This window comes from Mus caroli, unplaced genomic scaffold, assembly GCF_978045245.1.
Source record: "Mus caroli unplaced genomic scaffold, Mus_caroli_1 scaffold_12, whole genome shotgun sequence".
NCBI classification, from domain to species: Eukaryota; Metazoa; Chordata; class Mammalia; order Rodentia; family Muridae; genus Mus; species Mus caroli.
The window spans coordinates 44581356-44608549 of NW_028227267.1; the positions used below are offsets into that span (position 1 = coordinate 44581356).

At 42.2% G+C, this 27194-nt stretch overlaps 1 protein-coding gene across 8 annotated transcripts in view; it reads left to right on the plus strand.

Annotated features, from left to right (window-relative positions):
• Ddhd1 (DDHD domain containing 1) overlaps nucleotides 1-27194 on the plus strand; it is a 69765-nt gene that overhangs the window by 36764 nt on the left and 5807 nt on the right. For 4 of the 8 annotated variants that reach the window (XM_029468895.2, XM_029468897.2, XM_021181797.2 and 1 more), the window contains 10 exons: nucleotides 727-855; nucleotides 2142-2289; nucleotides 8028-8134; nucleotides 10455-10561; nucleotides 14916-15178; nucleotides 16691-16766; nucleotides 20422-20571; nucleotides 22850-23102; nucleotides 24001-24192; nucleotides 26578-26661. In XM_029468895.2, coding sequence (XP_029324755.1) covers nucleotides 727-855; nucleotides 2142-2289; nucleotides 8028-8134; nucleotides 10455-10561; nucleotides 14916-15178; nucleotides 16691-16766; nucleotides 20422-20571; nucleotides 22850-23102; nucleotides 24001-24192; nucleotides 26578-26661 — 1509 coding nt within the window. The remainder of the gene's footprint in view (nucleotides 1-726; nucleotides 856-2141; nucleotides 2290-8027; nucleotides 8135-10454; nucleotides 10562-14915; nucleotides 15179-16690; nucleotides 16767-20421; nucleotides 20572-22849; nucleotides 23103-24000; nucleotides 24193-26577; nucleotides 26662-27194) is intronic. The other 4 variants (XM_029468896.2, XM_085828605.1, XM_029468898.2 and 1 more) reach the window with 1 other exon arrangement.

Below are 27194 nucleotides of genomic sequence, written 5' to 3' on the forward strand. Positions count from 1 at the left end.
CTGCACTATTACTGGATTCACATAGATGCTCCACACTCGGAACACAGTATTTACACTAGAGATGCAGAAGTGAACAGTTCACAGTGCCTGCCTCGTGAGCTTGGGAATTCTTCATCAGCATCTGCGTTTAAGACCTTGTGCACAATAAGCCTAATCTCAGTTACAGAAATTCGGTAGCCATGCCACATAAATGTTAATTTCTTCTTAAACCTTCATTTTTGTATTTCTGCTGTGATAAATAATGTCAAGCGATAGCTGTCCTTAACACCCATTCCCAATGTACCTTATATTCTAATACATTATACTGTCTTTTTTGTCTCACATTGAGTAAAAATTTTACATACCTTGATACTTTTAGTAAAATCAACAGGAGGGACAGAGTGAGAGTTTATGTTAGGGCTGTTGAGAACTTTTAAATAGATGCATATTCCTCAGGAAGAGGAGTCATACCACTGGGGATACAGCTTCTTAATAATCAAAAAACATATTAGCTACATACAAGGGCTTGATATTTACAGTCATACCTGGCACTCTGCTGTTCCTTGTAGTATTGGTGATATTTTATAAGGCTCTATGCATTGCTTATGTGACATAGTTCTCTCTACTGAACTGAAGTCCATGGTGTCTGAGTTAGAGAATACTGATTCAGAAACCTGGGTGTTAGAGTGTCTTGCACAAGGAAGATCTGTCTTGGAGAACTTGCAGTCCCTCTCTTTTGTACAACAGCTGTTCACAGTTTCAAGCTGAGTCGGAACCATGTGGACTGGCACAGCATGGATGAAGTCTATCTCTATAGTGACGCAACAACATCCAAAATTGCGAGAACCGTTACCCAAAAACTGGGCTTTTCTAAAGGTAATGCTTACGTGTTATTGTGGCTTGTCAGAATTTGGGGGAGCAAAAGTAGATAATTCAGATTTTGTTTTTATTTTATATTTTGAGTAGAAGTTCAATGACAAGAACCCTGTGAAGTCACTCATCAGCTCAGAATTAGGAATTTAGAATACTCTGACAAGGACAGGAAATGCCAGTCATGAGTGAGTGCAGTCCAATTGAACATGGCAGTTGATATGTAACGTAAAAGAAGAGGAGGCTAGAAATGTATTGTCCTGGATTCAGTTTCAGTGCAGGAAGAGGGGAGGGAAAGGTGATGTGAGAAAGACAGCACAACTCGCTAAAGTTTTGCTAATGGAATTGCTTCTTGGCCTTTTACAGTTTTAAAAGAAAAAAAGAAGGGCTGGGTAAATGGCTCCATAGATTAAAAGGCTGCCCTTTCAGTGTGATGACCTGAGTTCAAGTCATCAGGGGTCACATAAGCTAGAAGCATAGTGTGCAGCTACACTCCTAGCGCTACTTAGAGGGAGAGCCAGCTACCCTGCATGGCAGCAGAGCAAGACACTACTCTGTGGAGGGTGAGGACTGACGCCTGAGGCACCCATCTCTCACGCACAATTCTTCACACACAATGTTTTAGGTCTTTAGGGAAGATAGAGCATCCTCAATAAGCTTGAAAATGTATTTTATTTTTTTAAGGCCAAGAAAATGTTACTATGCCACTCTTTTAATTTGCTATAAATATATGTGAATTTTTTTATGTCTATAGCTAGTTATATTCACTTTGTGAGGTACCTACTTACATCTTAAGCACAAAACATTAATTGGATATGTGTACTTATTGATTAGTAAACCCTCTTTGTATATATGCTATAACAGTAGGTCTGTTAGTTTTCCCCAATTTTCATGCATCATTATTTTGGTTTTTGGTTTTTTGTTTGGTAAGTTTTGTTTTGTTGTTTTGAGACAGGATCTCACTGTAGCCCTGGCTGTTCTAGAACTCGCTGTATAGTCCAGGTTGGCCTGGAACTCAAGAGATCCACCTGCCTCTATTTCCTGAGTGCCAGGATTAAAGACATGTGCCACCATGCCTGGTGTATTTTTTAATGTGGAAGGTTTTGTTTTCCTAATGGTTTCTGGCTTTTGTATTGTATCCAGTTTGTTTTATGTCAATCAATATAATCTTATGGATTTTATTTCCTCTTTGTATAACCAGTGAAATACCTTTATATAGTCTTATTATTACTACTTTCTTTCTTTAAACCTAGTGTGCAAGTAGTAAACCTAGGGCTGTAATTTCCCCACAGCCTCCAGCAGTGGGACCAGACTGCACAGAGGTTATGTAGAAGAAGCCACACTGGAAGACAAGCCGTCCCAGACTTCTCATATCGTGTTTGTTGTGCACGGCATTGGACAGAAGATGGACCAAGGAAGAATCATCAAAAACACAGCCATGTGAGTACTGTGCACACACTCCACACCAAGTCCAGAGTCCCAGCTTCCACCTACGGCATAAGCAGGCGCACAGAGCCTCAGTTCCATGTTCCCAGCATCGACTCTCTAAGCTCAGTGATGGTCGGGACCAAACCTAGAGTGCCTATATCTAAATGAAGTCTGACCTCACTCTCCACTGCAGGAGCGAGAAAGATAAGAAAGCCGTAGTCAATGTATTTAATTGATTTAAGGTCGACAGCAGGAAAAGATCTGGTTTTAAGTTTGTTCCTTGCTCTATGAGCTTCAGAAATTGAAAGTGTTTAAAGTTGTCCAACTCTGAGAAGATTAAAAGTTGTTTAAACTGACAATTTTCAATATCCTCTGCCCACTCATTGCTCCGGAGGAAAAACTCTGGACCTTTACACCGAGGCCAGTGGATACTAACACACAAGGCAGGGTATTTACTTCTTCAACTGATACATCTCAGCTTTATATCAGGATATGTGTGTGGGGATCTGTGTGTTTCAGAAGCTGCTAAGCGCGGTGTTAAAGGGCTGTTAGGGTTAAAGGTGGCAAGAGATCCACCTGCCTCTATTTCCTGAGTGCCAGGATTAAAGACATGTGCCACCATGCCTGGTGTATTTTTTAATGTGGAAGGTTTTGTTTTCCTAATGGTTTCTGGCTTTTGTATTGTATCCAGTTTGGCTCTTGTCCAAAATAAAGCAATCTGACGAGCTCAGATTTACAGTGCCTGAGACCACAGGATTCACTACTGAAAGCACAATTTATCAGTCTTGAAGACTGCCAACAAAATTCCTTATTCCTGAAGTGAATGCTGTCTGATGCTAGGAATTAGATGTCAGTAACCTGCATACATAAACATTGAGCTGCTGGAAAATTAAAGCAAAAGTATAGTGCAACTCAGGTTGTGTTGCTGTGGACACTGGTGCACCTGAACTCTTCAGTCTTCGTTTCTGTTAAAGCATCTCATAGCTCTAATTCTGACTTTGTTTTATGATGAGTCGTATATTACTTGGCACAATAATTATGTCTTTTTTTTAAATATTTTTTTATTACGTATTTCCCTCAATTACATTTCCAATGCTATCCCAAAAGTCCCCCATACCCCCCCCCACTTCCCTACCCACCCATTCCCATTCTTTTGGCCCTGGCATTCCCCTGTATTGGGGCATATAAAGTTGGCAAGTCCAATGGGCCTCTCTTTCCAGTAATGGCCGACTAGGCCATCTTTCGATACATATGCAGCTAGAGACAAGAGCTCCGGGGTTCTGGTTAGTACATCATGTTGTTCCAACAATAGGATTGCATATCCCTTTAACTCCTTGGGTACTTTCTCTAGCTTCTCCATTGGGAGCCCTGTGATCCATCCAATAGCTGACTGTGAGCATCCACTTCTGTGTTTGCTAGGCCCCGGCATGGTCTCACAAGAGACAGCTATATCTGGGTCCTTTCAGCAAAATCTTGCTAGTGTATGCAATGGTGGATGGATCCCTGGATATGGCAATCTCTAGATGGTCCATCCTTTCATCACAGCTCCAAACTTTGTCTGTGTAACTCCTTCCATGGGTGTTTTGTTCCCAATTCTAAAAAGGGGCATAGTATCCACACTTTGGTCTTCATTCTTCTTGAGTTTCATGCGTTTAGCAAATTGTATCTTGTATCTTGGGTATCCTAAGTTTTGGGCTAATATCCACTTATCAGTGAATACATATTGTGTGAGTTCCTTTGTGATTGTGTTACCTCACTCAAGATGATGCCCTCCAGGTCCATCCATTTGGCTAGGAATTTCATAAATTCATTCTTTTTAATAGCTGAGTAGTACTCCATTGTGTAAATGTACCACAATTTCTGTATCCATTCCTCTGTTGAGGGGCATCTGGGTTCTTTGCAGCTTCTGGCTATTATAAATAAGGCGGTATATCCTTTTGTTTTAGGATAGAATGTTCTGTAGATATCTGCCAGATCCATTTGATTCATAACTTCTGTTAGTTTCACTGTGTACCTGTTTAGTTTCTGTTTCCATGATCTGTCCATTGGTGAAAGTGGTGTGTTGAAGTCTCCCACTATTATTGTATGAGGTGCAATGTGTGCTTTGAGATTTACTAAAGTTTCTTTAATGAATGTGGCTGCCTTTGTATTTGGAGCATAGATATTCAGAATTGATAGTTCCTCTTGGAGGATTTTACCTTTGATGAGTATGAAGTGCCCCTCCCTGTCTTTTTTGATGACTTTGGGTTGGAAGTCAATCTTATCAGATATTAGAATGGCTACTCCAGCTTGTTTCTTCATACCATTTGCTTGGAAAATTGTTTTCCAGCCTTTCATTCTGAGGTAGTGTCTATCTTTTTCTCTGAGATGAGTTTGCTATAAGCAGCAAAATGTTGGGTCTTGTTTGTGTAGCCAGTTTGTTAGTCTATGTCTTTTTATTGGGGAGTTGAGTCCATTGATATTAAGAGATATTAAGGAAAAGTAATTGTTGCTTCCTGTTATTTTTGTTGTTAAAGTTGGCATTCTGTTCTTGTGGCTGTCTTCTTTTAGGTTTGTTGAGGGATTACCTTCTTGTTTTTTCTAGGGTGTGGTTCCCGTCCTTGTATTGGTTTTTTTCCTGTTATTATCCTTTGAAGGGCTGGATTCGTGGAGAGATAATGTGTGAATTTGGTTTTGTCGTGGAATACTTTGGTTTCTCCATCTATGTTAATTGAGAGTTTGGCTGGGTATAGTAGCCTGGGCTGGAATTTGTGTTCTTTTAGTGTCTGTATAACATCCGTCCAGGATCTTCTGGCTTTCATAGTCTCTGGTGAAAAATCTGGTGTAATTCTGATAGGCTTGCCTTTATATGTTACTTGGCCTTTTTCTCTTACTGCTTTTAGTATTCTATCTTTATTTAGTGCATTTGTTGTTCTGATTATTATGTGTCGGGAGGTATTTCTTTTCTGGTCCAGTCTATTTGGAGTTCTGTAGGCTTCTTATATGTTCATGGGCATCTCTTTCTTTAGATTTGGGAAGTTTTCTTCTATAATTTTGTTGAAGATGTTTGCTGGTCCTTTGAGTTGAAAATCTTCATTCTCATCCACTCCTATTATCCGTAGGTTTGGTCTTCTCATTGTGTCCTGGATTTCCTGGATGTTTTGAGTTAGGATCTTTTTGCATTTTCCATTTTCTTTGATTGTTGTGCTGATGTTCTCTATGGAATCTTCTGCACCTGAGATTCTCTCTTCCATCTCTTGTATTCTGTTGCTGATGCTCGTATCTATGGTTCCAGATTTCTTTCCTAGGGTTTCTATCTCCAGTGTTGCCTCATTTTGGGTTTTCTTTATTGTGTCTACTTCCCTTTTTAGGTCTAGTATGGTTTTGTTCATTTCCATCATCTGTTTGGATGTGTTTTCCTGTTTTTCTTTAAGGACTTCTACCTGTTTGGTTGTCTTTTCCTGTTTTCTTTAAGGACTTCTACCTGTTTGATTGTGTTATCCTGTTTTTCTTTAAGGACTTGTAACTCTTTAGCAATGTTCTCCTGTAATTCTTTAAGTGAGTTATTAAAGTACTTCTTGATGTCCTCTACCATCATCATGAGGTATGCTTTTAAATCCAGGTCTAGCTTTTCAGGTGTGTTGGGGTGCCCTGGACTGGGCGAAGTGGGAGTGCTGGGTTCTGATGATGGTGAGTGGTCTTGGTTTCTGTTAGTAAGATTCTCTTGTTTACCTTTCACCATCTGTAATCTCTGGAGTCGTTATAGTTGTCTCTGTTTAGAGATTGTTCTTCTGGTGATTCTGATTACCGTCTATCAGCAAACCTGGGAGACAGGCTCTCTCCTCTGAGTTTCAGTGGTTAGAGCACTCTCTGCTGACAAGCTCTCCTCTTACAGGGAAGGTGCACAGATATCTGGTGTTTGGACCTCCTCCTGGCCGAAGAAGAAGGCCCAAGACAGGACCTTTCCCAGATGCTGTGTTGCTTTGGCAGGTCACAGAAGCTGTCAGCTTCTGTGGTGCACACTCTCACCTGTGCAGACTAAGTTCCTAAGTTCGGCGGAGTCCGGATCCAAGATGGCGCTCCATGCTCCTGAGGCAGAGGGCTCCTGTGCTGGGCGGACCACTGTCCTTCCAGCTGGGAGGGTGCCGGATGTCTGCGGTCCCAAAAGGGTGCTGCCTCAGCGGCTCTGTGGCTCCTGCCTGTCCCAGAAGCTGTCTGCCTCTGTCTAATTATGTCTTGATACATCCTTTGCTTAAATATTGAGGATCACGAGAAGTAGGTTTGCTGGCGGAGCCTCCCTCAGATCCTTAGTAAAAGAGAAGTTTGATTTCTTGAGGTACAAATGAGGCAAAACATAACACAGAAAGGCTGAAGCCTGTGAATCTTTCCAAACTCACTGACAACTGCTTGGCCTCTATATCTTACTACTGCCTCACAAGGGCTATACAATAGAAAGACCATGTTAATAACATCACGTGGATGTGATTAGCAAACAGACTGTAGATAACTCTCTAGACAAGGGGTGTGTCAGGAGGTGGTGAATTAACAGCAGACAATTGAAACCTGTCTACCATCTGCAGTGAGTGGACTGTACTATTTGAAACATAAAATAAATATAAAATATTTTAATGTTATAAAAATTTAATGTTATATAAAATGTTATAATAGTTTTTATAATCAGCTGGGGAAATGAGGCCACTGAACTACGTGTTTGCTAAAAGTAAAAATTATTCAATTGCAACATCATAATATCAAGTAGATGTTATTTTAGAAAAATACACTATTTAGAGATAAGAGAGCTGGGATGTAGCTCAGTGGTAGAGCATTTACTTTACACGTGCAGGGTGTAACTCTGGTACAGCATTCGCCTCAAGGATTTGAAACCTTGGGTTCGGTGTTTGTATGAAGAATCTAGAAGCAGAAATAAAACAATGTGGTGTCTGCAATTTGGTTCAGACCATGAGAGGAAGGGGTACCTGTTGAAGGGATAGCATGAGGGTTTTTACAGTGACCCTTCAGCATCTTCATTATGTTGCACCGACCATAATCCTACCCACTTGGTAAAATTCACATAACTGACACCAAAAAAGTAAGTTCAATGACACCTTAATTTTTAAAGTAAGAACAACTCGCAATTTACATTATAAAGAAAAGGTAAGGGGCTGTGGAGCAGAAAAAGTACAGGAGCCAGAGGAATGATTCTGCAAGATGGCGTCGTGTGGATGTAATAGGGAAGACCACCACTAGACATGCCAACATGGATGGCAGAAAACTAGAGGAGGAGCTACCAGCAATTAACTACTTCAGAGGGAGGGAAAGTAGTCATCTTCAGAAGAGCTCCCTAATTGTTATCCGGTAACACATGGTCAGACCTGAAGTTATCTACACATAAGCAACACTAAACAGACCTAGCAGGTTGTAGTTATACAGTGTGTGTGTGTGTGTGTGTGTGTGTGTGTGTGTGTGTGTGTCAGTTAGATAGTCCATGACTGGGTGGTGGGTGGAGATGAGCACAGCATGGACACACTCCCTGTGCTCTCACATCCCCCAGGAGCCGTGCCATCTAGAATGTTCTGTACCAGGGAGCAGCTCAAGTCCGGAGTGACAGACAGGAAAGTAATTGAGACAAAGCAGTGCTGAGTTGCAGCTCAGCTCAGTCGCAAGCAGCGGCAGGCAGCGGGACAGGTGGACATGTGAGGTATTTTAACATGTGTGTGAGGTTATGCCCAGAGTTTGTCTTATGTTTACTTATTTGCTTTATTTTTTTTTAGGATGAGAGAGGCTGCAAGGAAAATGGAAGAAAAGCATTTTTCCAACCATGCAACACATGTTGAATTTCTGCCTGTTGAATGGCGATCAAAGCTTACCCTTGATGGAGGTATATTTTGTTTGAAATTGAATGAATTTAGCCAGTGACAAAACTTTTCTGGAATAAATATACAGATTTTTAAAAATATTTTTATTAAGAACAAAATCCTAGCCAGGTGTGGTGGCATATGCTTTTAATCCCAACATTTGGCCTGTAATACAGGATCTCTGTGAGTTCAAGGCTAGCGTGGTTTATCTAACCAGTTCCAGACCAGCTGCACGTACACACCATGAACAGATCTTTTCAGTTGTCTTGGGGTATATTCACTTTTTGTTCCAGATTATCCAAGAACATATTTGAGAGGGAAAATGTTTTTAAAATTACTAACATTGACTTGTGTCTTTGAACCTCATAGATCACACTGTGTGTGTGTGTGTGTGTGTGTGTGTGTGTGTGTGTGTGCACACTCGCGTGCCTGCGGGTGCGTGCTTGCGTGCATGTGTGTCCTTTGTGATTGGGAGGAGATGGAGGTCTCTCTGATACCAGCACACACTTTCCTCACATTGCTACACATACACACTCCCCACTCCTTTCCCAGGCACTGGTTTTGTTTTAAATAGTCTGACCTTTGTAACCCAGATTCCTTGAACTCCCATTCTTCCAGCCTTTGCCTCTTGAGCCCTGAGTTCTGGGTGTTACCTACTGGTGATAGTTTGAAGGCACTGAGATAACTGGAGGAAGCCAGCCAGAAAGATCCTGTTCTTTCTGCTTCCAATCATATAACAGTGGGAGGGCAAAACTGCAGGGGCAGAGAAGAAGCCAGGGATGGCCAGAACTTAGGGAAGGAAAGGCAGACCATGGAAGTCCTGGTCACAGCATGGTTACATAAAATTGTACAAGTATTAAATTCATAATCAGCTTTACTCTGCATGAATCTCAAAATAAAAGCATGCTATCGCAAATCCCAGTGTACTAACTAGTAGTAAAAGGATAAAAACAAAGATTCTATGCTGCTTCCTGTCTCTGCACATAGTAATGCATGAAGAAAGGATGACAGGAATAAAGGATTGAAAGCATCAGTTCTGGCTCAGAGGTCACATGCTCTCTGCTCAGAATACACACGCACACATCACAGAAAAATCATTAGAACCGATCAACCTAGCAAGGTCATGACATGGAGGGTTTATGTGCAAAAATAAGTGCTTTTCTGTAGACCAGCAAGAAATAAAAATAACATCAAAAATGCAGTACACCAAGGAATAACTTAAATATCCAACTTTTATATAAAATGTGTAACTTTCAATAATGTAATTTTAACTTAATTTTATACATTTAAAAAAAGTACAAGTACTATTAAAATATAGAAAATTTAAATATAAAGTTGATTTTCTCATTAAGTGGTCGAATATTCTAGAGATGCTAACTCTCAAATTGGTCTGTAGATTTTTCACAGAACTTAGTAAGCTGACTGTGTAATGACTGTAGAACAGAGGGCTCAAAATAGCCAAGAACTGAGTCAGGGAGTCATGTCCTCCTTGGTGGCTGGAGCGATTTAACTTTTGAAGTTGAAACACTTTAATGTCAGGACAAAGCTAGGCAGATAAAGCAGGGCTGCAGCATGCACCTCGCACATTCCTGTGCTGATGCTGGAGCCTGATCACAGCAGAGCAGTGCAGAGCAGCCCTGCAGCCCAGGGCTGAAGCTGGTTATCCTGTGGGGCAAATGCTTAAAAGAGAGAAAGATGCCTGTTGTATACATCAGCTGGAACAAAGGTTTAGCATGAAGACCACAGCTTTCAACAGTTTAGAAAAACATTTGGGAGACTAACTCAGAGTGCATAGAGAGTCTTAGTCTTTATCGTGGGGCCTTCTGGTCCTTACTGTGTTGTGCTAAAACTACAGAATAAATACACACTAAACAATCTGGGCAGTGCAGCAACTAAGGCCTAAGACTCTGTCCCCCTTCCATACTTCTGTCCCATTTTCTAAGCCCTTAGCAGGTTCGTTCGCCTTTGTTTGTATCTGGGATCTGGCAGTGCATGCCCATAGAGTCCTTGGGTCACCAGAGATAGATAAACAGGAAGCATAAGAAAGGTTTTATTGTTGCTGGTTTTTTAGCAGTGCCAGCATGCCATGCCAGATGGGCATAGTCAGGCTCAAGGTAAATAGACCCCAAAAAGCTAATAATGGCCCCCATCCTTCCACGTTCCTTTCCTTTCTGGGTCTCTCTTGGTTGCCTTTTACTTTTTAGTTTTTGGTTTTGTTTAGTTTCGTCTTAGATACTTTGCAAGAAGGAACGAGCCCCACTGGTGTTTAGTATTTCAGTAGTGGCCTCTGTAAAGTGTCCCGGTAACCTTGCTAAGTTTGGTTTGGTTGCTCTGCTCTCACAGACACTGTTGATTCTATCACTCCTGACAAAGTGCGAGGCCTGAGGGACATGCTCAACAGCAGCGCCATGGACATCATGTACTACACCAGCCCGCTCTACAGGGATGAGGTAAGCGTCCTGGCCAGCCCACCATGTGTGCTGGGCTACACAGGGACAGCAGATCCAGGCTGGATTCATCTAGTAGGGACTTTGTCAGCTCCAGACCAAAGGTTTCCCAGACAGGCCTGTCCTGACAAGACCAACCACTTGGTACTCCTTAGAAATACAGAGAAAGGCCAGAACTGGCAGGGCACACCTTTAGTCCTACACTCAGGAAGCAGAGCTACACAGTGAGACCTTGTCTCAAAACAAGGCAAGAGGGTGGTGCACACCTGTATTCCCAGCACACGGAAGACCAAGGAAGAAAGATTGCCGTGAGTTCAAGGCCAGCCTGAACTACAGAGTGAAACCCTATCTCAAAAAAATGATAGAATAATAAAAAGAAGTGTATGTGTGTGTGTGTGTGTGTGTGTGTGTGTATATATATATATATATATATATATATATATATATATATACATATTTAGTTAATCTCTGCATGTGTGTATGTGCAGGTGACTATGTTTACATGCATGCATACATTTCCCAGTCATATATACTAAAATAGCTAAGAAAGAAAAATACCCCTTTTCACAATGAGCACACCTAACATCCAGATGTTTCTAGTACTGTTTTTCTCATAAAGGGAAATTATAATTCTTTGTGAATGTAGCTGACTCAGAGACAAAAACATAAGTAGTTCATGACATAAGCTAAGGAAGTGTTCAGACAGATAATGGCAGGTGACACGGATAGGAGCCAGTGCCTGGCTCTGAAGCGGTCTGGGCACTGGAGCCCAGCTTGTTCAGTCACTACAGGAATTATCACCACTTGCAGTGTGAGGGTAAAATAATGACAGTGCAGTAAGGAGGGCAAGCCAGTTTCTAATCTAACATCCACATTGATTACAATTCAAGAAATATGTGGGAAGCAAATAGGTCCCTTGCTTTTAGAACAGTAAAGCTGACTGTGGTTAGAAAATCATTCTTAGACCTGTCATGGCAGTATTGGGTGTACAGACACCGGACATGAATCACAAGTGAACATTGACTCGGGGCAGTGTTTTGTTTAGGAGCAAACTGATTGCCTGGTCTTGACTGCATCCCTGTAGACTACTCACTGGACCGTAAAGGAGAGCCATAATTACACACAGGAGAAATCAGGCAGTGTCTATACTGGGTTTCCCCAAGGGACAGTGGACACCTACAGTCCCTTCGGATGGGGTGCCCTGTGGAGGATGCACCATCCCTGTGCAGCAGCAGCATAATATTGAGGAAATACCTGAGAAACACAAGACAAGTTAATGTCATAAAGACAGTCGTTAGAGAGAACGTTCCCGAATGTAGGAGGTGAAGGGGTCTGATCACTGCTCTATCCTCTTCTCTGCTGTCTGTAGTGGAGGAGGAAGCTGCAGGGAAGGACGACAAAAGTGGGGCTGTGGGTGGTAGATTAGAAAAAAATAGATCCAAATAGTGCCGTGTGGTGTGGATAGTTAAACTAGAACTACTTGTAATTCGAGGGACTATACAAGGAAGTATTAAGGGATAAAAGAAGACAGTGCATATACTAAACTCCTAAGTTTAATTGCCAAAAATTTGGGGAAGATATGTGTTTGCACATTTATAGAAGCAAAAAGAACACAAATGTGATAAATGTTAACAAACGAAGACTCTAAATAAACAGAATGTGTGGATTTTTTAAGTTGTGTATTATGAGGAAGGGAATGCGCAGGTGAGCCCGAGTCCTGTGGAGTCCAGACAAGGGCAGCGGCTCCCGGCCGGGGAGCTAGAGTTAGCAGGCTACTGCAAACTACTCTAATGAACACCGACCGGTCCTCTGTAAGAGCAGTGTGCCAGCTCCAGGCCAGACACTTGATTGATTGTACTAATTTTATTTTGTAATGTTTTATATCTTCAAGATTATTTTTTAATAAAAAGTGAACAAACAAAATATCAAAGTTAAGGGGGGGAAAACAGTTTTCCATCCCCTAGAGGTTGTGAGTCACTTAGTCTAAAATGGAGCCTGTGTTTATATTTTAAATTAACAGTTCTCCTAGGTGATACCATCAGGGAATTCTGGGTAGTGCTTCTTAAAGCATTGTGAAGAACAAAAGGAGTTCATACCAAGAGGTGGGCGAAAGTGCTCTTGTTTGTTTATAAAAGAAAAGTCTGTAATTTAAAATCCCCCATGTTGGAGCTGGAGACATGACTCAGCAGTTAAGAGCGCTTGTTACTCTTACAGAGGACCCTGGTTCAGTTCCCAGCACCCACATGATGGCTCAGAGCCATCCTAATTCCAGTTCCAGGGGATCATAACCCCTCTCTGACATCCTCCAGGCACTTGTGCTACATAGACGGACATCCAAACAAAACACTCATAAAATATAAAATAATCCTAAAAAGTCAATCTCTCGCGTTACTCTTCAGCATAAATGATGATGAGTAACGAGAAGGAGCATTCTGCTCTTCAGACTGTGATGAAGGCCATTGCAAAGCTGTCTTAAAAGAAGGGACACTCCCTTCAACATGGAAACAAGACTGTAGATGCAAGCTACCACCCACCAGAGGTGCTGCAGAAGGGACTCTCATCTCCACAGAGTTAATTTAGGTCACCTCTTGGTCTCTTGACTCTGAGATTGAGATTCTCAAGGGAAAAACTGTAACTTTGTTAATGTCTACAGAAGAACCCAGGTTAGAGGGACAGGGCTGTTTTCAGCTAGTCCTTCTCACTTTTTTCTAGGGTTACATTTTTTTTAAAAAACATGAAACTTGTGTTCTTTTGCCAGTGTACCAAAGTATTTACATGTTTACATGGTTTAAACCTTAAGACCTACAATAATACCACAGAGCTAGGTCAGTGTCTCACTTCCCCTAGCATGCACAAAGTCCTGGGTTCAATCCCAGGCAAAACACACACGTATGCACTTTTGCTGGAACCGTTACCTGAGTTGTAAGCAAGGAAGTTGTTTTGTTGTTTTGTTTTGTTTTGGATGGCTGATAGCATAAGAGCTCACTCCAAAGAATTATGTTACAGTTCCCTTAATGAAGACCATGCAGACTGACATTGCACACACAGTCCATAATCCTACCTGAAAGTCACCTACAGTCTGTCTTAAAGGCTTTAGTGGCCATTTGTCCTGGAACTCGTAGTTCCTAGAGTTCTCAGGCCAGCAGCACCAACATTTTCCAGGAACTTGGTACAAATGCAAGCTCCCAGAACCTCCAGAGCCTGAGTCAGGAAGTCAGAGATAGAGCCACCAGTCTGCCCTTAGCAGTCCCAGTGACTCTGATACCTGTGGGAATTGCAGGACAGTTTCCATTGTCCTCTCTCTGTCTCGTCAAAAGATGTGCAACAGACTTACTGCACAGTTTCAGTAGCCCAGCTTAGCTTCAGCATCATTTCATTGTACGCTAAGATGTCAGCAAAGGATGCCAGGCCTTCATGCATGTCATCCCTGGGCCTTGCAGTCATAAAGCACAAGAGTGAATGCCAGTTTATGCACTCTGGTGAAGAATGTTCAGTAGCAGATGATGGAGATTGGTTGTCTCTTGATATGACATGATTGAAATTAGAAGCTGCGGAAAAAGGAAAAAGGAAGGAAGGAAAGAAGTGAGGGAGGGAGAGAGGAGAGGAGAGGGAAGGAGAGGGGAGGGGAGATGGAGAGGAGCAACAGCTGGCTTGTTAAGAAATGAGATAAAGTTGGAGCTGAAGTTTTGTAATCAACTAGAAGGAGCAGTGAGGAGGAGGGCTGCACTGACCTTCAGGTCAGGTCCAGGACAGGTTGGAGGGATAAACAGCGTCATTCTCGTGGGTTTGGGAAAGGCGGGGTTATGTTAGCTCAGTCATTTTTGCTGATGTTTCACTTCAAGGGAAACAGCTTCACAGACAAAGTATATCTGTCACAAGTGCATATTCTTTTAAATATTTACTATAACCACAGCCTGCACACTATAAAAATTTAGAATTGACATATAGTAAGATGAACTGAAGTGGAAATTTCTAGGGGTCTTTGGAGATCTTATCTTTGACATCTAAAAGGAAGGTTTTTTGGGTTTTTGGTTTTTTTTTTTCCATCTACCTGAAAGCTGCCTAGTGTAATTTACTTAAATCCTACAAAAGGATCTTTGTGGGTAACCTGCCTGTGGTGTATTCTGTAGTGTATTCTGTAGTGGTGATACAGTTTGCAGCATATATATATATATATATATATATATATATATATATATATCCATTCCTATATCTTTTTAAAGTACCTGAGTAAATCTGATAACCTAGTTATAGTTCATCCGTCATGTTTGTTTTTCTTCTTAATAAATTTGCATTTAGAAATAAAGTGCTAGCACTCAGTGAAAAGTCTAATATTATATTTTCTTATTTCAAACAGCTAGTTAAAGGCCTTCAGCAAGAGCTGAATCGATTATATTCCCTTTTCTGTTCCCGGAATCCAGACTTTGAAGAGAAAGGGGGTAAAGTCTCAATAGTGTCCCATTCCTTGGGGTGTGTAATCACTTATGACATCATGATGGGCTGGAATCCGGGTGGACTTTATGAGCAGCTGCTGCAGAAGGAGGAAGAGCTGCCCGACGATCGGTGGATGAGCTATGAAGAGCGGCATCTTCTTGACGAGCTCTATATAACAAAGCGACGGTAACAGCCCTGGCCTTTGAAGGAGTTGGCGATGTCTTTACAGAATTGTTCATGTTTGTAAGAGAAAGCCTCAGTTAGGTCTGGAGAGATGGCTCCATGGCTAAGAGTCTTTCAGAGGAGCAGAGTTCAGTTCCCAGCACCTACATCAGCCTGCTCACAACTCCCCCTAACTCCAGCTCTGGGGAATCCAGTGCCCTCCACTGTTTCCACGCGTGCACACAGAAAGCATGGAGTTACAAGTGGAAGGAAAAACTCTCTGCTACATTATTTTAATTAATACTTTCATTCTCGTCTTTTTTTTTTTCATTCGCTTACTGACACCTAAGTCTACAATGAAAAACACAGATTTTGATAGTTTAGCACTGTATAAAAGCAGTTAAGTTAGCTGACGAGCTTTTACTCACAAAGTGTTGGCTCTGTTTTACTTTTAGAATAGTTGTCTCAGGATTTGGCCTGTGAGATGCCATAAACATAAATATTAGGATAGCAAAATAATTTTTAGTCTTGGAAGAAAATGGCATTTTACCAGAGGCAGGTAGATTTCTGAATTTGAAACCAGCCTGTTTTACAGAGTGAGTTCCAGGACATTCGGGACTACACAGAGAAAAACCTGCATTAAAAAAAAAAGGGGGGGGGGACGGGGGGGGAGAAAGAAAGAAATAAAATTAAGTTTGACAATGCTCAGAGCAACATTTTAGATGTATAAATCTGGTGAAACATGCCCGGACCTGAATTTGATTGCCCGCACCTATGTCAGACAGCTCACAGTCATGTTACCCCAGCCATAGGAGACCCAACACCCTTTTCCAGCCTGTACAGGCAGTGCATTCACATTTACACACACACACACACACACACACACACACACGCACACACGATTAAAAATAAATCTAAAAAGCACATTTCAAAATAAAAAACAGGTATAGTCATGGTAGAACATACTTGTAGTCATGGCCCTTGTTAGATAGCTCAGAGTCAGCCTCAGCTACATGAGACTGTCTTAATTAAGGAAATACATGAGCAAGTAAATGAGCAAGTCTGTATCAAAAAGTGAGCTGTAGCTTTCTTGAGAAAGAAACATTAAGCAAATGTATTACATGTGAGCAAAACTGAACAGACTGAGATGACTCTAATAGTCTTCGTCGGCAGAGAAGCGCTAAGCCGAGGCTTCTCATGTAGTGGACAGACAATGGCAGTTTTAGAAGTTAAAGTAGGTGGGAGCAAAGCCATGAGAAGACCTATAAAACTCCTTACTAAATCTAGAAAAGGGAAAGACTTTCTAAAAAAGACTGAACAGAAGAGGATAAAGTATGGGTTTTAGAGCTACATAGACTAGGTAGGTAGGTAGGTAGGTAGATAGATAGATAGATAGATAGATAGATAGATAGATAGTAGGTTGATTGATTGATCGATTGATTATGTATGTGCATGGGGGTAGTGTGAAGACCATCATTTGACTCATAAAGTAGTAAAACTATAAATGTGTGTGTGTGATCTCATACTGCCTCCTAGGCTGAGGGAAATAGAAGATCGGCTGCACGGATTGAAGGCGCCATCCATATCACAGACACCTGCCTTAAAATTTAAGGTAAGGGAGATCAGCGTCTCCTTGTCTCAGTGCTTCTTGAATGTCCGATATGGGTCATGAAACAACTGAGAGTCCAGTCATGAGGGGGTTATCGAGCATATGTGTGTGCTTGCACACTTTGAAAGAACAGCTCGGACAAGATGGTTTTCCAGCACCAGGATGTAACAGTGTGTCTGTCCGTGCCCTTCAGCCGCGTGCAGAGCAGCGGAGCACCCGAGGGTGGACGGCTTTAAAAGAATGAACACTTGTTCCTCATCTCAGTTTACACTTGGCCAAGTCAAAGAAAAGAGAAAATAACAGTAAGGAGAGGCAAAGTTGAGGCAGCTGTGTGGCATGATGCTGGATAAAGTGACAAAACTCTGGGTCAGCAGCACAAAGGAGAAGTGCACAGGAGCCATTTCAGGGTAGATAGTTGGGCATTTCCCAAGACAAGGGTCACGGGCTTAGTTTGGCTGCAATTTTCAAGACTTGTCAACAGGCTGAAAGGAGAGGAAGTGCCATCTGCTTGCCAGGGACAGAATAAAACTGGTTAAACTCAGGAAGGAGACGTTCTTACCTGCATCGTCGATACAAGATGGCATGAGCCTCTGACACTTGATCTCTGCTGCCCCAGTGCGCCACACTGCCTGTTCTTGCTGTGTCTCTTCTATGGGACCTGAATGCTGGTTAAAACATGGATGATAGAAGGAAAACTGTATTGACCCCCCTGGCTTACAGTTCTTCTTTAACTGTTACTTATTTTTGTGAGCATCGGGGACTGTCTATATGTAAGCCACACATGTGCCTAGTGCCTGCAGAGGCCATAGCTGGTACCACATCCCTGTAACTGGAGTCACGTGCAGTTTTGAGCTGTCAGAGGGTGCTGGGAACTGAACTGGGGTCCCCTGTAAAAGAGTAGGTGTTCTTAACCACTAAACCATCTCTCTGGCTCCCCCACACACACTGTTTTTCTTTTAACTTAAACATTTAAAAAGCACATTGTTGAGCTGTGCTCATAACTCAGTGGCAAGTACTAGGCCAGCATGCATAAGGTCCGATGCCTAGGATTACACAGGAGATGAAATGGTAAATTTGAAACATGCATTTAAAGAATATGATCTCGGAATTACCCTAATGTACAATTTGAGTTCCAGCTCTACCAACACTATCATATATATCATTAATGTATCTGGTACCACGTGATTAGCACCTGGACACTGTAGTTGTTTCTTCTGATACAGGTCATGCATAGCTTAGTAAAGACTCCTCACTGGTATTCCTAGGAAAGCAGAGTCTGGATTAAAGAGCATCTAAGAACCCAGTGAGTCATGCTTGGGACTTAAGGGGTCAGAATAGAGCAGGAATTTCTCCATGTGGATCGCCATCAGACGGTGACTTGAGAATGCTGCTGTCCGTCCTGTCTCAGTTGACTCTTGAGAGCAGTGACAAGTCAGTGTGTGATGGGCACAGTTACATGTTGGTTTGCCCGTGATTTTTGTCCTGTCCAGTTAGTGATATTAGCCAAGCATGGAACGGTTCTAAATCCATCTGTTTACTTATATCCGAGTAAATACAGAGCTAAACTAAACCCCTAAAGTTCCTTTTTGTTTTCAAAAGTCTTGGATGGAGGTTGGTGAGATGGCTCAGCAGGGAAAGGTGCTTGCTTTGCAAGCCTGGTGACCTGACTTCAACCCTGCAACCCACATTCAGGTAGAAGGAGAGAATCAACTTCATGAAATCGTCCTCTGACTTCCACATGTGTACATGGTACACACATGCCCCCCACATTCAGATCATACATATACACAATCAAAATGATTTTTAAATCTTGTAATTACTTAGCAGTCATAAATAAAGCGGTCTTTAACCTCCTGTCAGAGAACAGTACAGTCCTCTGCGCATGCGTCACACTGCAGTCATCATAAGCAGTTCTAAATGGAAGGAGCAACTTAACATGTTTATGGAGAGACTAGCCAATCAGAAAGCATTTTGCCCAGAATGTCATAACTTTCTCCTCTCGCCTATTTTTGGTATATTGGAGAGCTGGTGTGAGTGTGTGCATGTGTGTGAGTGTGTGCATGTGTCTATGTCCATGAGTGTGTATGTACCTGCACTTGAGTATGCAGGTTGTTTGCCCAACATTCATAACAGATCAGAGCACAAAGCCAGATGTCTTCCTCTATCTATTGCCTGCCTTATTGCCTTTAGATAGATTCTCTCATGCCGTTTTGACTGGGTGGCTGGCTTGTAGAGTTTCAGAATCCTGCTGCTTCCCCACAACCCTGGGGCTACAGGCATGCATAATCACACCCAGAGTTTGCTTTTTTACATGAATCAAGAAGATTCAAATATAGGTCCTTTGGCTTAAAGAATAAGTGCTCTTACCCACTGAGCTGATCTCTGCCCCTTGCCCTTCTTTTTATCTTCGGAAACAGAATCTTGCCACGTAGCCCAGGCTAATCTTGAAATTACTGTGTAGCCCAGGCAGGCTTCAAATACCCAGTCCTGCCTCAGTATCATGAGTGTTGGGATTATAGACATGAGGCACCTGTGTGGCTTGATTTTCTGTTCCTTCCAGCCCTTCTCTTCTCACTTTATAGACGAGCTGGATTATATCATCTGTGTCCCTGGTATTTGCAGTGCTTTTTGTTGGGCTGGGCACAGCTTGGTGGTAGCACATGCAAGGGCTCCAAGTTCAGGAACATAAAGGCACCATTTCAGAATATTCATTCAAAATAAATATTCATACATGTTTTTTCATTTAGAAGACATTCTGTGGTCTCTTTGGAAAACGTTACAGGTGTATAAAGTTTGAGGTTGACATGATGGGGTATTAAGATGAGAATCTGACCTGTAAGATGCCTTTTTATTCTGGTCCTTCTAGAGTTCCCCCTTCCTCCTGCTGACTAAATGTAGAACTGCCCATGTTCTGAGCCCACCCAGGCACATTCACAGTCTTGGCTTCACAGCCACGTCAGTGATGGATGGGGGCGAGAATGTAGCTGTGGGTGGGGAAAGATACAGTTCTATAACCTTGCTCTGACTGACTGTTCAGCCACATACTACAGAGATCTCAAACTTAAGATCAGAAATGAGATTTAGCTACAGCTTCCTCTGACGGGATCTGCAGTCCTGCAGACTCGAGTTGTTCTCACCCGTGTCCATCAGGAATGCTTCCATCCTCGCATGTTCCCGTTATCAGTGACACTGTGCTGCCCTACTGGGCATTGTCTCACCTCGTTTGTTTAAGAGAATTGATTTTTTTCCCCCAAAATCAGTAGTATCCCAATTTTTAGTTACATCCACACACTACTACCAGGTTAAGCCTCTCCAAGTATGGGTTAGGTCCTGTTCTTCTCTACCTAAGAAATAGATTAAGACTCTCTTCCTTAAACAGTCAGAGATCTGAGTGTTAGCATCCCAAGTAGATTTCTCTCCCACACCCAGTATTTCAGTCTTACCTATTTTCTCAAACATCATCCAGTACCTCTCTCTGCTTTAGTCCATGTGAGTGTCAGTCTTGACTGCCCTTCTCCCATCCCCCGCTGTAGAAATCCTCACTGCACCTCTGTAAAGCCTCAGAGTTGGAGGCAACATATAACATGTTATCCTCAGATTCCCTTGAAAATAACACTCCCATCATTTTGTGAATTTAGAATGGCTCTTTTCATTTTAGGTTGAAAATTTCTTCTGTATGGGATCTCCGCTAGCAGTTTTTTTGGCATTACGCGGCATCCGACCAGGAAATTCTGGAAGTCAAGACCACATTTTACCTAGAGAGATCTGTAACCGCTTACTAAATATTTTTCATCCTACGGACCCAGTGGTGAGTTTCAGCATTAGCATGGCTGCTCTGTGAGAAATCTTGCCAGGGACTGTGAATTAACAAGGGAATTTATTATCTGGCTCATTGGGAAAGGTTATATTTTAATATTTGCTCATTCAGCATTCATGAAATAAAATGTTAAGAGAGGATCTTTTATTGTCCTGGTAACATCTTATCGGGGACTGGAGAGAGGACGCAGTTGTTAAGAGCACTTGCTGTGCTTGCATAGGCCCTGGGTTTGGTCCCCGGCATCCCTATCACATGACTGTAAGTCCAACCTCAGTGGAGGCCCTGCATGCACATGGTACACATTCACATAAGCCAACCTCTGATTAAACAATACATTGTGAAAATAATATCCCTGGACAGCACTACAGGAGACAAACATCTGCTTTACGGACTTTAAGCAATTTTAATTTTGATGGCCTAGGAAGAGGTAAGTTGTACCTGCTTTCGAGGCTGGCAAGAAGAGAAGGTGGGAAAGGCGCTTGCCACCACGCCTGTCAACTGGAGATTACTCCCCAGCACCCACGTGATGAAAGAAGAAAAGCAGCTCCCAAAAGTTGACCTTTGTCATCCATGTGTTATAGTACACAAGCCCCAAAATAAATAAGACAATATAGTTAAAATGTCCTGTTTTAAGTAATGTTTTTCAAAAACATGCTATAAAATTGAGATGAGTCTGGCAGATTCTCTTAAACCAAAAACAAGAAAGGAGGTGAAGTCATGCATTTAGTTGAGTGAAAGTGTAAAGAACTCAAGTTTTTTTCAATTTTCTACTATATTTGTGTTTAAGTGTTTTTAAATGTAAACACTTGGAGATCTAATCCAGGTGTAAATAGCGAGAGCTGAGAGGACGTTTATAGACAAGACACAGGCTAGAGTACGGCTCAGTGGCGAAGTGCTTGCCTAGCTTGCAGGGGAGTGTGGTTCCATTCTCCACCACACAGAGTGAAGACGTTTGTGTACTTCGTTAGGGAGAATGGTTAGTACATCGCGCACATGTGTGCGCGCACACACACACACACACAGACAGTAAAAGGATTTTAAATATCTGAAGTTAGCTTTTATTTTACAAAGTCGTGTGTGTGTAAACTTACAGCCGCCTCTTGTAAGCGAAGCTCAGGCGCTGAAAGCACTGGGATGATAGCCTACATGTGTTAGAGGCTCAGATGCAGACTGCAGGCCTGGCAGTCGCCTCAGAGACTAGCATGGCTGTATGTTTTCCTCCAAGCATGAATTCTGTCTTCTTTGTGCATCTCACATTTAGCTTTTCTGTGTTTGGTTCTGGGATTTGAACCCAACTTCACATGTTCTGAGGGTGCATCCTGCCAGTCTGCTCTGCTTTTTCCTAATGCTTTCTTAATGCTTGTGCAGACCTGCCCTAGCCAGGGTTTACAGACCTGCTCTCTTCTTCCTATAAGAGAGCACCGAGATCTTTGTGACGTAATAAATGGCAGTGAATTGCTAACAGCAGTGAGAATCTGCACTATGGATTCTCAGGAAACACCACAACAAATGAGCGACTTGCTGGACAGCAACCTTTCCTTGGCTTTCAAGTTAGGCTCTTATTGGAGTCATGTGTTTGAAATCGAATATGATAGAAGATTGACCTTATTTACCTAGGTCTGGGCTGTCCTCCACTTCAGCTTTGTGAGTCTGACCTTATAACAAGACTCATTCTCTTTTTTTCTTTTTAAGATTTATTTATTTATTTTTATGTAGCTGTACAGATGGTTGTGAGCCTTCTTGTGGTTGTTGGGAATTGAATTTAGGACCTTTGCTCACTCCTGGGCAAAGATTTATTTATTATTATAAATAAGTACACTGTAGCTGTCTTCAGATGCACAAGAAGAAGGCATCAGATCTCATTACAGATGGTTGTGAGTCACCATGTGGTTGCTGGGATTTGAACTCAGGACTTTGAGAAGAGCAGTGAGTGTGCTCTTACCCACTGAGCCATCTCGCTAGCCCAACAAGACTCATTCTTGTTAGATCATATCAGAATACAGTGAAACAATCTTTTTCTATGAAAACAAATTAATAGACAAAGGTAACTCATTTTTTATTACTGTTCTTTTGTTTTTTTAATAATCTCACTATTAGGGACGTGTAATTACACAACCTCACATAGTAACAGTGAAAAATGTTTTTCAAATAACCATTTTTTTTAATTCTTTCTCTAAGATTTTTATTCAACAGCTTTAGAATAAACATTTTACTAAAATCCAGGAATTGTGAATTAAAGTCATATTTCTTTGCGTTCTTAAAAATCTAGGCCTACAGATTAGAACCGTTGATTTTGAAACACTACAGCAACATTTCTCCAGTCCAGATCCACTGGTACAACACTTCAAACCCTCTACCTTATGAGCATATGAAGCCAAATTTTCTCAACCCAGCAAAAGAACCTACCTCAGTTTCAGACAGTGAGAACATAGCAGCTATCCCAAGCCCTGTGACCTCCCCCGTCTTATCTCGGCGCCACTATGGAGAATCTATAACTAACATTGGCAAAGCAAGCATATTGGGTAATTCTCTCATTTCTTACCTATGAATGTAAGTACTTTATGTGTAAGTATTAAATTGGTTGGAAATGCACTGTTAAAAATCTTCCACCTGTCCATCTCCTGAATTAGCTTCTTTGCTGACTGAAGCAGGTGCTCTGACTAGATCCTCTGATTAGATTGAAGAAAGGACTGGGCATTCTGCTGCTCCTTATAATCTTGGCTCTGTGACTTGCTGAGGGAGCCTTTAAAATACTGTTGTTTTTATTGCTCTTGTGCATTCTGGGGGCATCAAGGACTCTGATGTCTTCTCAAAGTGAAGTTGTTTAGTCCTTTCGCTTCCTAAGGCAAGAGGGAGATTTCATCTCTCCTCGAGTAACTTCCTGTGCCAGCATAGAAATTGGGTATTTCAATTGCATAGCACTTGAATGTGTCCTTTGTTTCTGACTGTCCTTTATGTAAGTGCCACAAGATGGCACTCTAAGTAGGTCTTGGCTACCAAACTTTCTTGCTATTTGACATCATGTGTAAAGGTTACTAATGGCATTATAATATAATAGCATACATTTAGTAAGACATATTCCTATTAATAGGTAGATACCCCATGTCAACTGCATGGGTCTCTTGTTAGAAATTTTAATCTTGCCATAAACCTTTGTAACAATGAATATTTGAATAACGCCTGGGTTGCTTTGGCTATATATTCCTGTATCTGTATTCCTAGAATTTATACTTTACTTCTTTTAAACATCATTCTTATTTAGAAACCTATAGTAGAAATTGGAATATTTTTAGGTCCCCACCCTGGGAAAGAATGAGTAGGGCTGAGTCCCTCAGCCAGTCGGCTGTAATTGCAGGTGCTGCTCCCCAGGGTGCTATGAGCTGAGTCAGCGGAGTGACTGCCCTATTCTGTGACATGCAGGGGCTGCTAGCATTGGAAAGGGCCTTGGAGGAATGTTGTTCTCAAGATTTGGACGTTCTTCAACATCACAGCCGTCTGAGCCATCTAAAGACTCACTGGAAGATGATAAGAAGCCTTCAGCTTCACCCTCTACCACCACCGTGGCAACGCAGACCCTGCCGCACAGTGGCTCCGGCTTCCTCGACTCCGCATGTCAGTCTTACAGTTTTATCCTTGAGCTTTTGTGGCTTTATCTCTTCTGATGGGCGGGTGGGGAGGGCTGGGGCGAGCAGGACTAGTAGTGGTCCCACTCAAGTCTGAAGTCGTTAAAAGGAAAGGTAATGTGAATTTTAAGAATATTTTCTAGGCAAGTGTAGTTTTAGTGTCTGCGTTGACAAGTTGCTAGATTATAACCAGGACTCTCTGGCACGAGAGTCTAAATTATCAAGTACAAGACAAGTCTCTGGGGTAGGCAACCCTAGCTTGTACAAAGTACATTTTTATTAATACGGTCACCAAGGTTTAAGTTTCCAGTCACTCTAGATGTGTCCTCTGTCTGACACACTGCTCTGTCCTGCAGCTAACCACACACTCCTAGGCAGCTTTCTGAGCCCTCCAAGGCTGAGGCATTCTCTTGGGCCCCACTGTGTATCTTCTGTTCCTGCCCTGTTACCAGTAGACAGTAGGGAGATCTGTGAGTAGGTACATGAAGCATTAAGGTGGATCTTTTGTTTTCCAGTAGACTTAAGACTTTTTAATCTGGCATAACTGTAAAGCACTGGTCTATCGGTGAACTTAAAATGTCAGGTAATAGCACTGACACTTTGTGTCTTCCCATCGATGATAAGGAGAGACTAACTCTGACGCAGCCGCTTCCTTTCTGAAGCTAGCAAGCGGGAATGGACTTCTCCAGTCCTTTTAACAGACTCCACCGCAGCTACTGGGACCACTGTGTTCTTAACTGTGTCTGCCACCCTGAATTCTGAAACAACCATCAACCAGAACAGGTCTGGGTGGCACCCAAGAGGCTGCCCCACTCCTCCACACACAGTCCACTCCGGGTAACTAGGCAGCAGGGCTAGGCGTTCTTATGTGGGCCAACAGCATCTGTCAGTCCTTTCCAGTGCTAAAAAATGTGTTTGCAAGTCATTAGGGCCATGTGTAAACAATTCTTTTTAGATGTTGATATTTGTATAAAGCTCATTTTTCTTCTGAGTTCTTACACTGTTTTTTTTTACTTCTTTTTAGTTAGAAACATGATTGTAAATGTATAAACTTTAGTGGCATGCAGAAATCAAAATAGTTAACTTCTGAAAACAATTATTTTGGAGGAATTTTGTAAGGTGGCACTAAGAAGTTACAGTTCTTCATGGTCCTGTCAGTGCATAGCAGTGATGCTGGTGAATGGGAGGGTGCACACTGGGGACAGACACTCCCAGGAACAGTTGAAGCCCCCAGAAGGAGTGAACACATACAGTGTCTGAGAAAAGAAAACCCCGGTCCGTTCTGTATGTTGCTACAAATGTAAAGGTCCCTCCCTCCCTCCCTCCGCAGTGGGAGCTCAGCTGAACAGAAATCACCACACAGGTCCTCAGAGCCAGACCCAGTGTGTGCTGCGCATGCAGCCTGGGCTCCTGCTGGGCTCCGCCCCAGCCGTGCTGGTCATGCCTGCATGTAAATGCTTTGCCAGTCTTCTTGTTAAATTTCACCTGTAGTCTCGACAACATCTGAGATATCTATGAATCTGTTTCATATAGTCAGCTCTAAAGAGATAGACTGTTAGAGTCAGACCCTGACAGTGCGAGTCTATCTTCAGTCTGGATTCTGTCCGTCTGGGTCTGGATTCCTGATTCTTAGACTTGCCTCAGTGGAGTTTCCTTCTGTGTAATCCTGACTCCTATGCCATAACTGCTGACTTGCAATCCTGAAACTCTCTCTTTCTTAAATCTTTGTGGACCCTGGCTGTTGTGATGAGGTTCTTGGACCTCCTTCCTCCTCCCCTCCTCACACTGAGGGCCTCGGCTTTCTGGATAGCCTTCATCTGACGCCACTGTCTTTGAGTCTCATTGTCTGAGGGTAAGGAGGACACAGACTGAATCCATGCTCAACCCTGTTTTCTCTGTGAAGAGTAAGTCCTGTCAGGTGTCCTTTATTTTCATCGATTTGATACATCTTACACAGCTATCCTTAATTTCTTCTGAAAAGACAAGGCTTATCTTAAAGCATTTTATGGTTTCATTTCTTGTGTTCCTGCCAGATTTTTTTTTTTTTTAGTTTGGGTTAGGGGGGAGGGTTAATTGGTTGTTTTTTGTTTGGTTTGGTTTTTGCCCTCTAGGTTACAACGTGAATTAGCACTAAGTTTGAGGAGTATCTGAGCTATTAACAGATTCTGACATTACACTTGAGAATTGAACTGTGTTCATATTTTCCATGAAGGAGCTCTTGACAGAAGCCTAGAGGTGCACTCCTCTTGTGGGCTAGGCTTAATCAGCCTATTTGGAATGTGGCTCTATTTGGAATTGGCCACTGCAACACTGAAGGCCATTTGTAACTATCAGCCTTGCCTTTACACAGCGTATTGTTTGTTTTTCTTCACAGATTTCAGACTTCAAGAATCGTTCTTTTATCTCCCACAACTTCTTTTTCCGGAAAATGTAATGCAGAGTAAAGATGATAGCCTCGGTATGGTATATGTCAGGAGTGGCACTCAGCACCCTGAAATGCTCTCCTTAGAGGTCCACTCAGTGAGAAATGGGATCAGCTCTCTGCGAGCTGCTTCAGTGCTACCACAGCAGACTATGTGTGTGTTCTTGTCTTCAATGGTAGAGTTCATGCCCACTTCAGATGCTAAAAAATACAGACTCCTACCAAAGAGGGACTTGAGAGAAGAGAGCGCATTAGGCCTGTGTCTGTCTTCTATATTGGCCTCAGGCCTCAGGCTCACTGTTCTTTCCATGTCTACTTAGCATACAGTTCCCTGCCACAGAGAACCGCATCACTTGTACTGGTGATACCTAACATCACCTGGACTGGGGTCTGCCCTAGCTGACAGCTCATTCCACAATGCTCAATGTCCTTCATGGGGTGGCCGGGGGGGGGGGATTTATTTTTAAATGTAGTGATACTGGTGCAAAGCTATTCCCAGTCTTCCTTTCCAACATATCCTGAATATCACCAAGGACTAACCTTAACAATTTAAAATTACTTTTCCTACT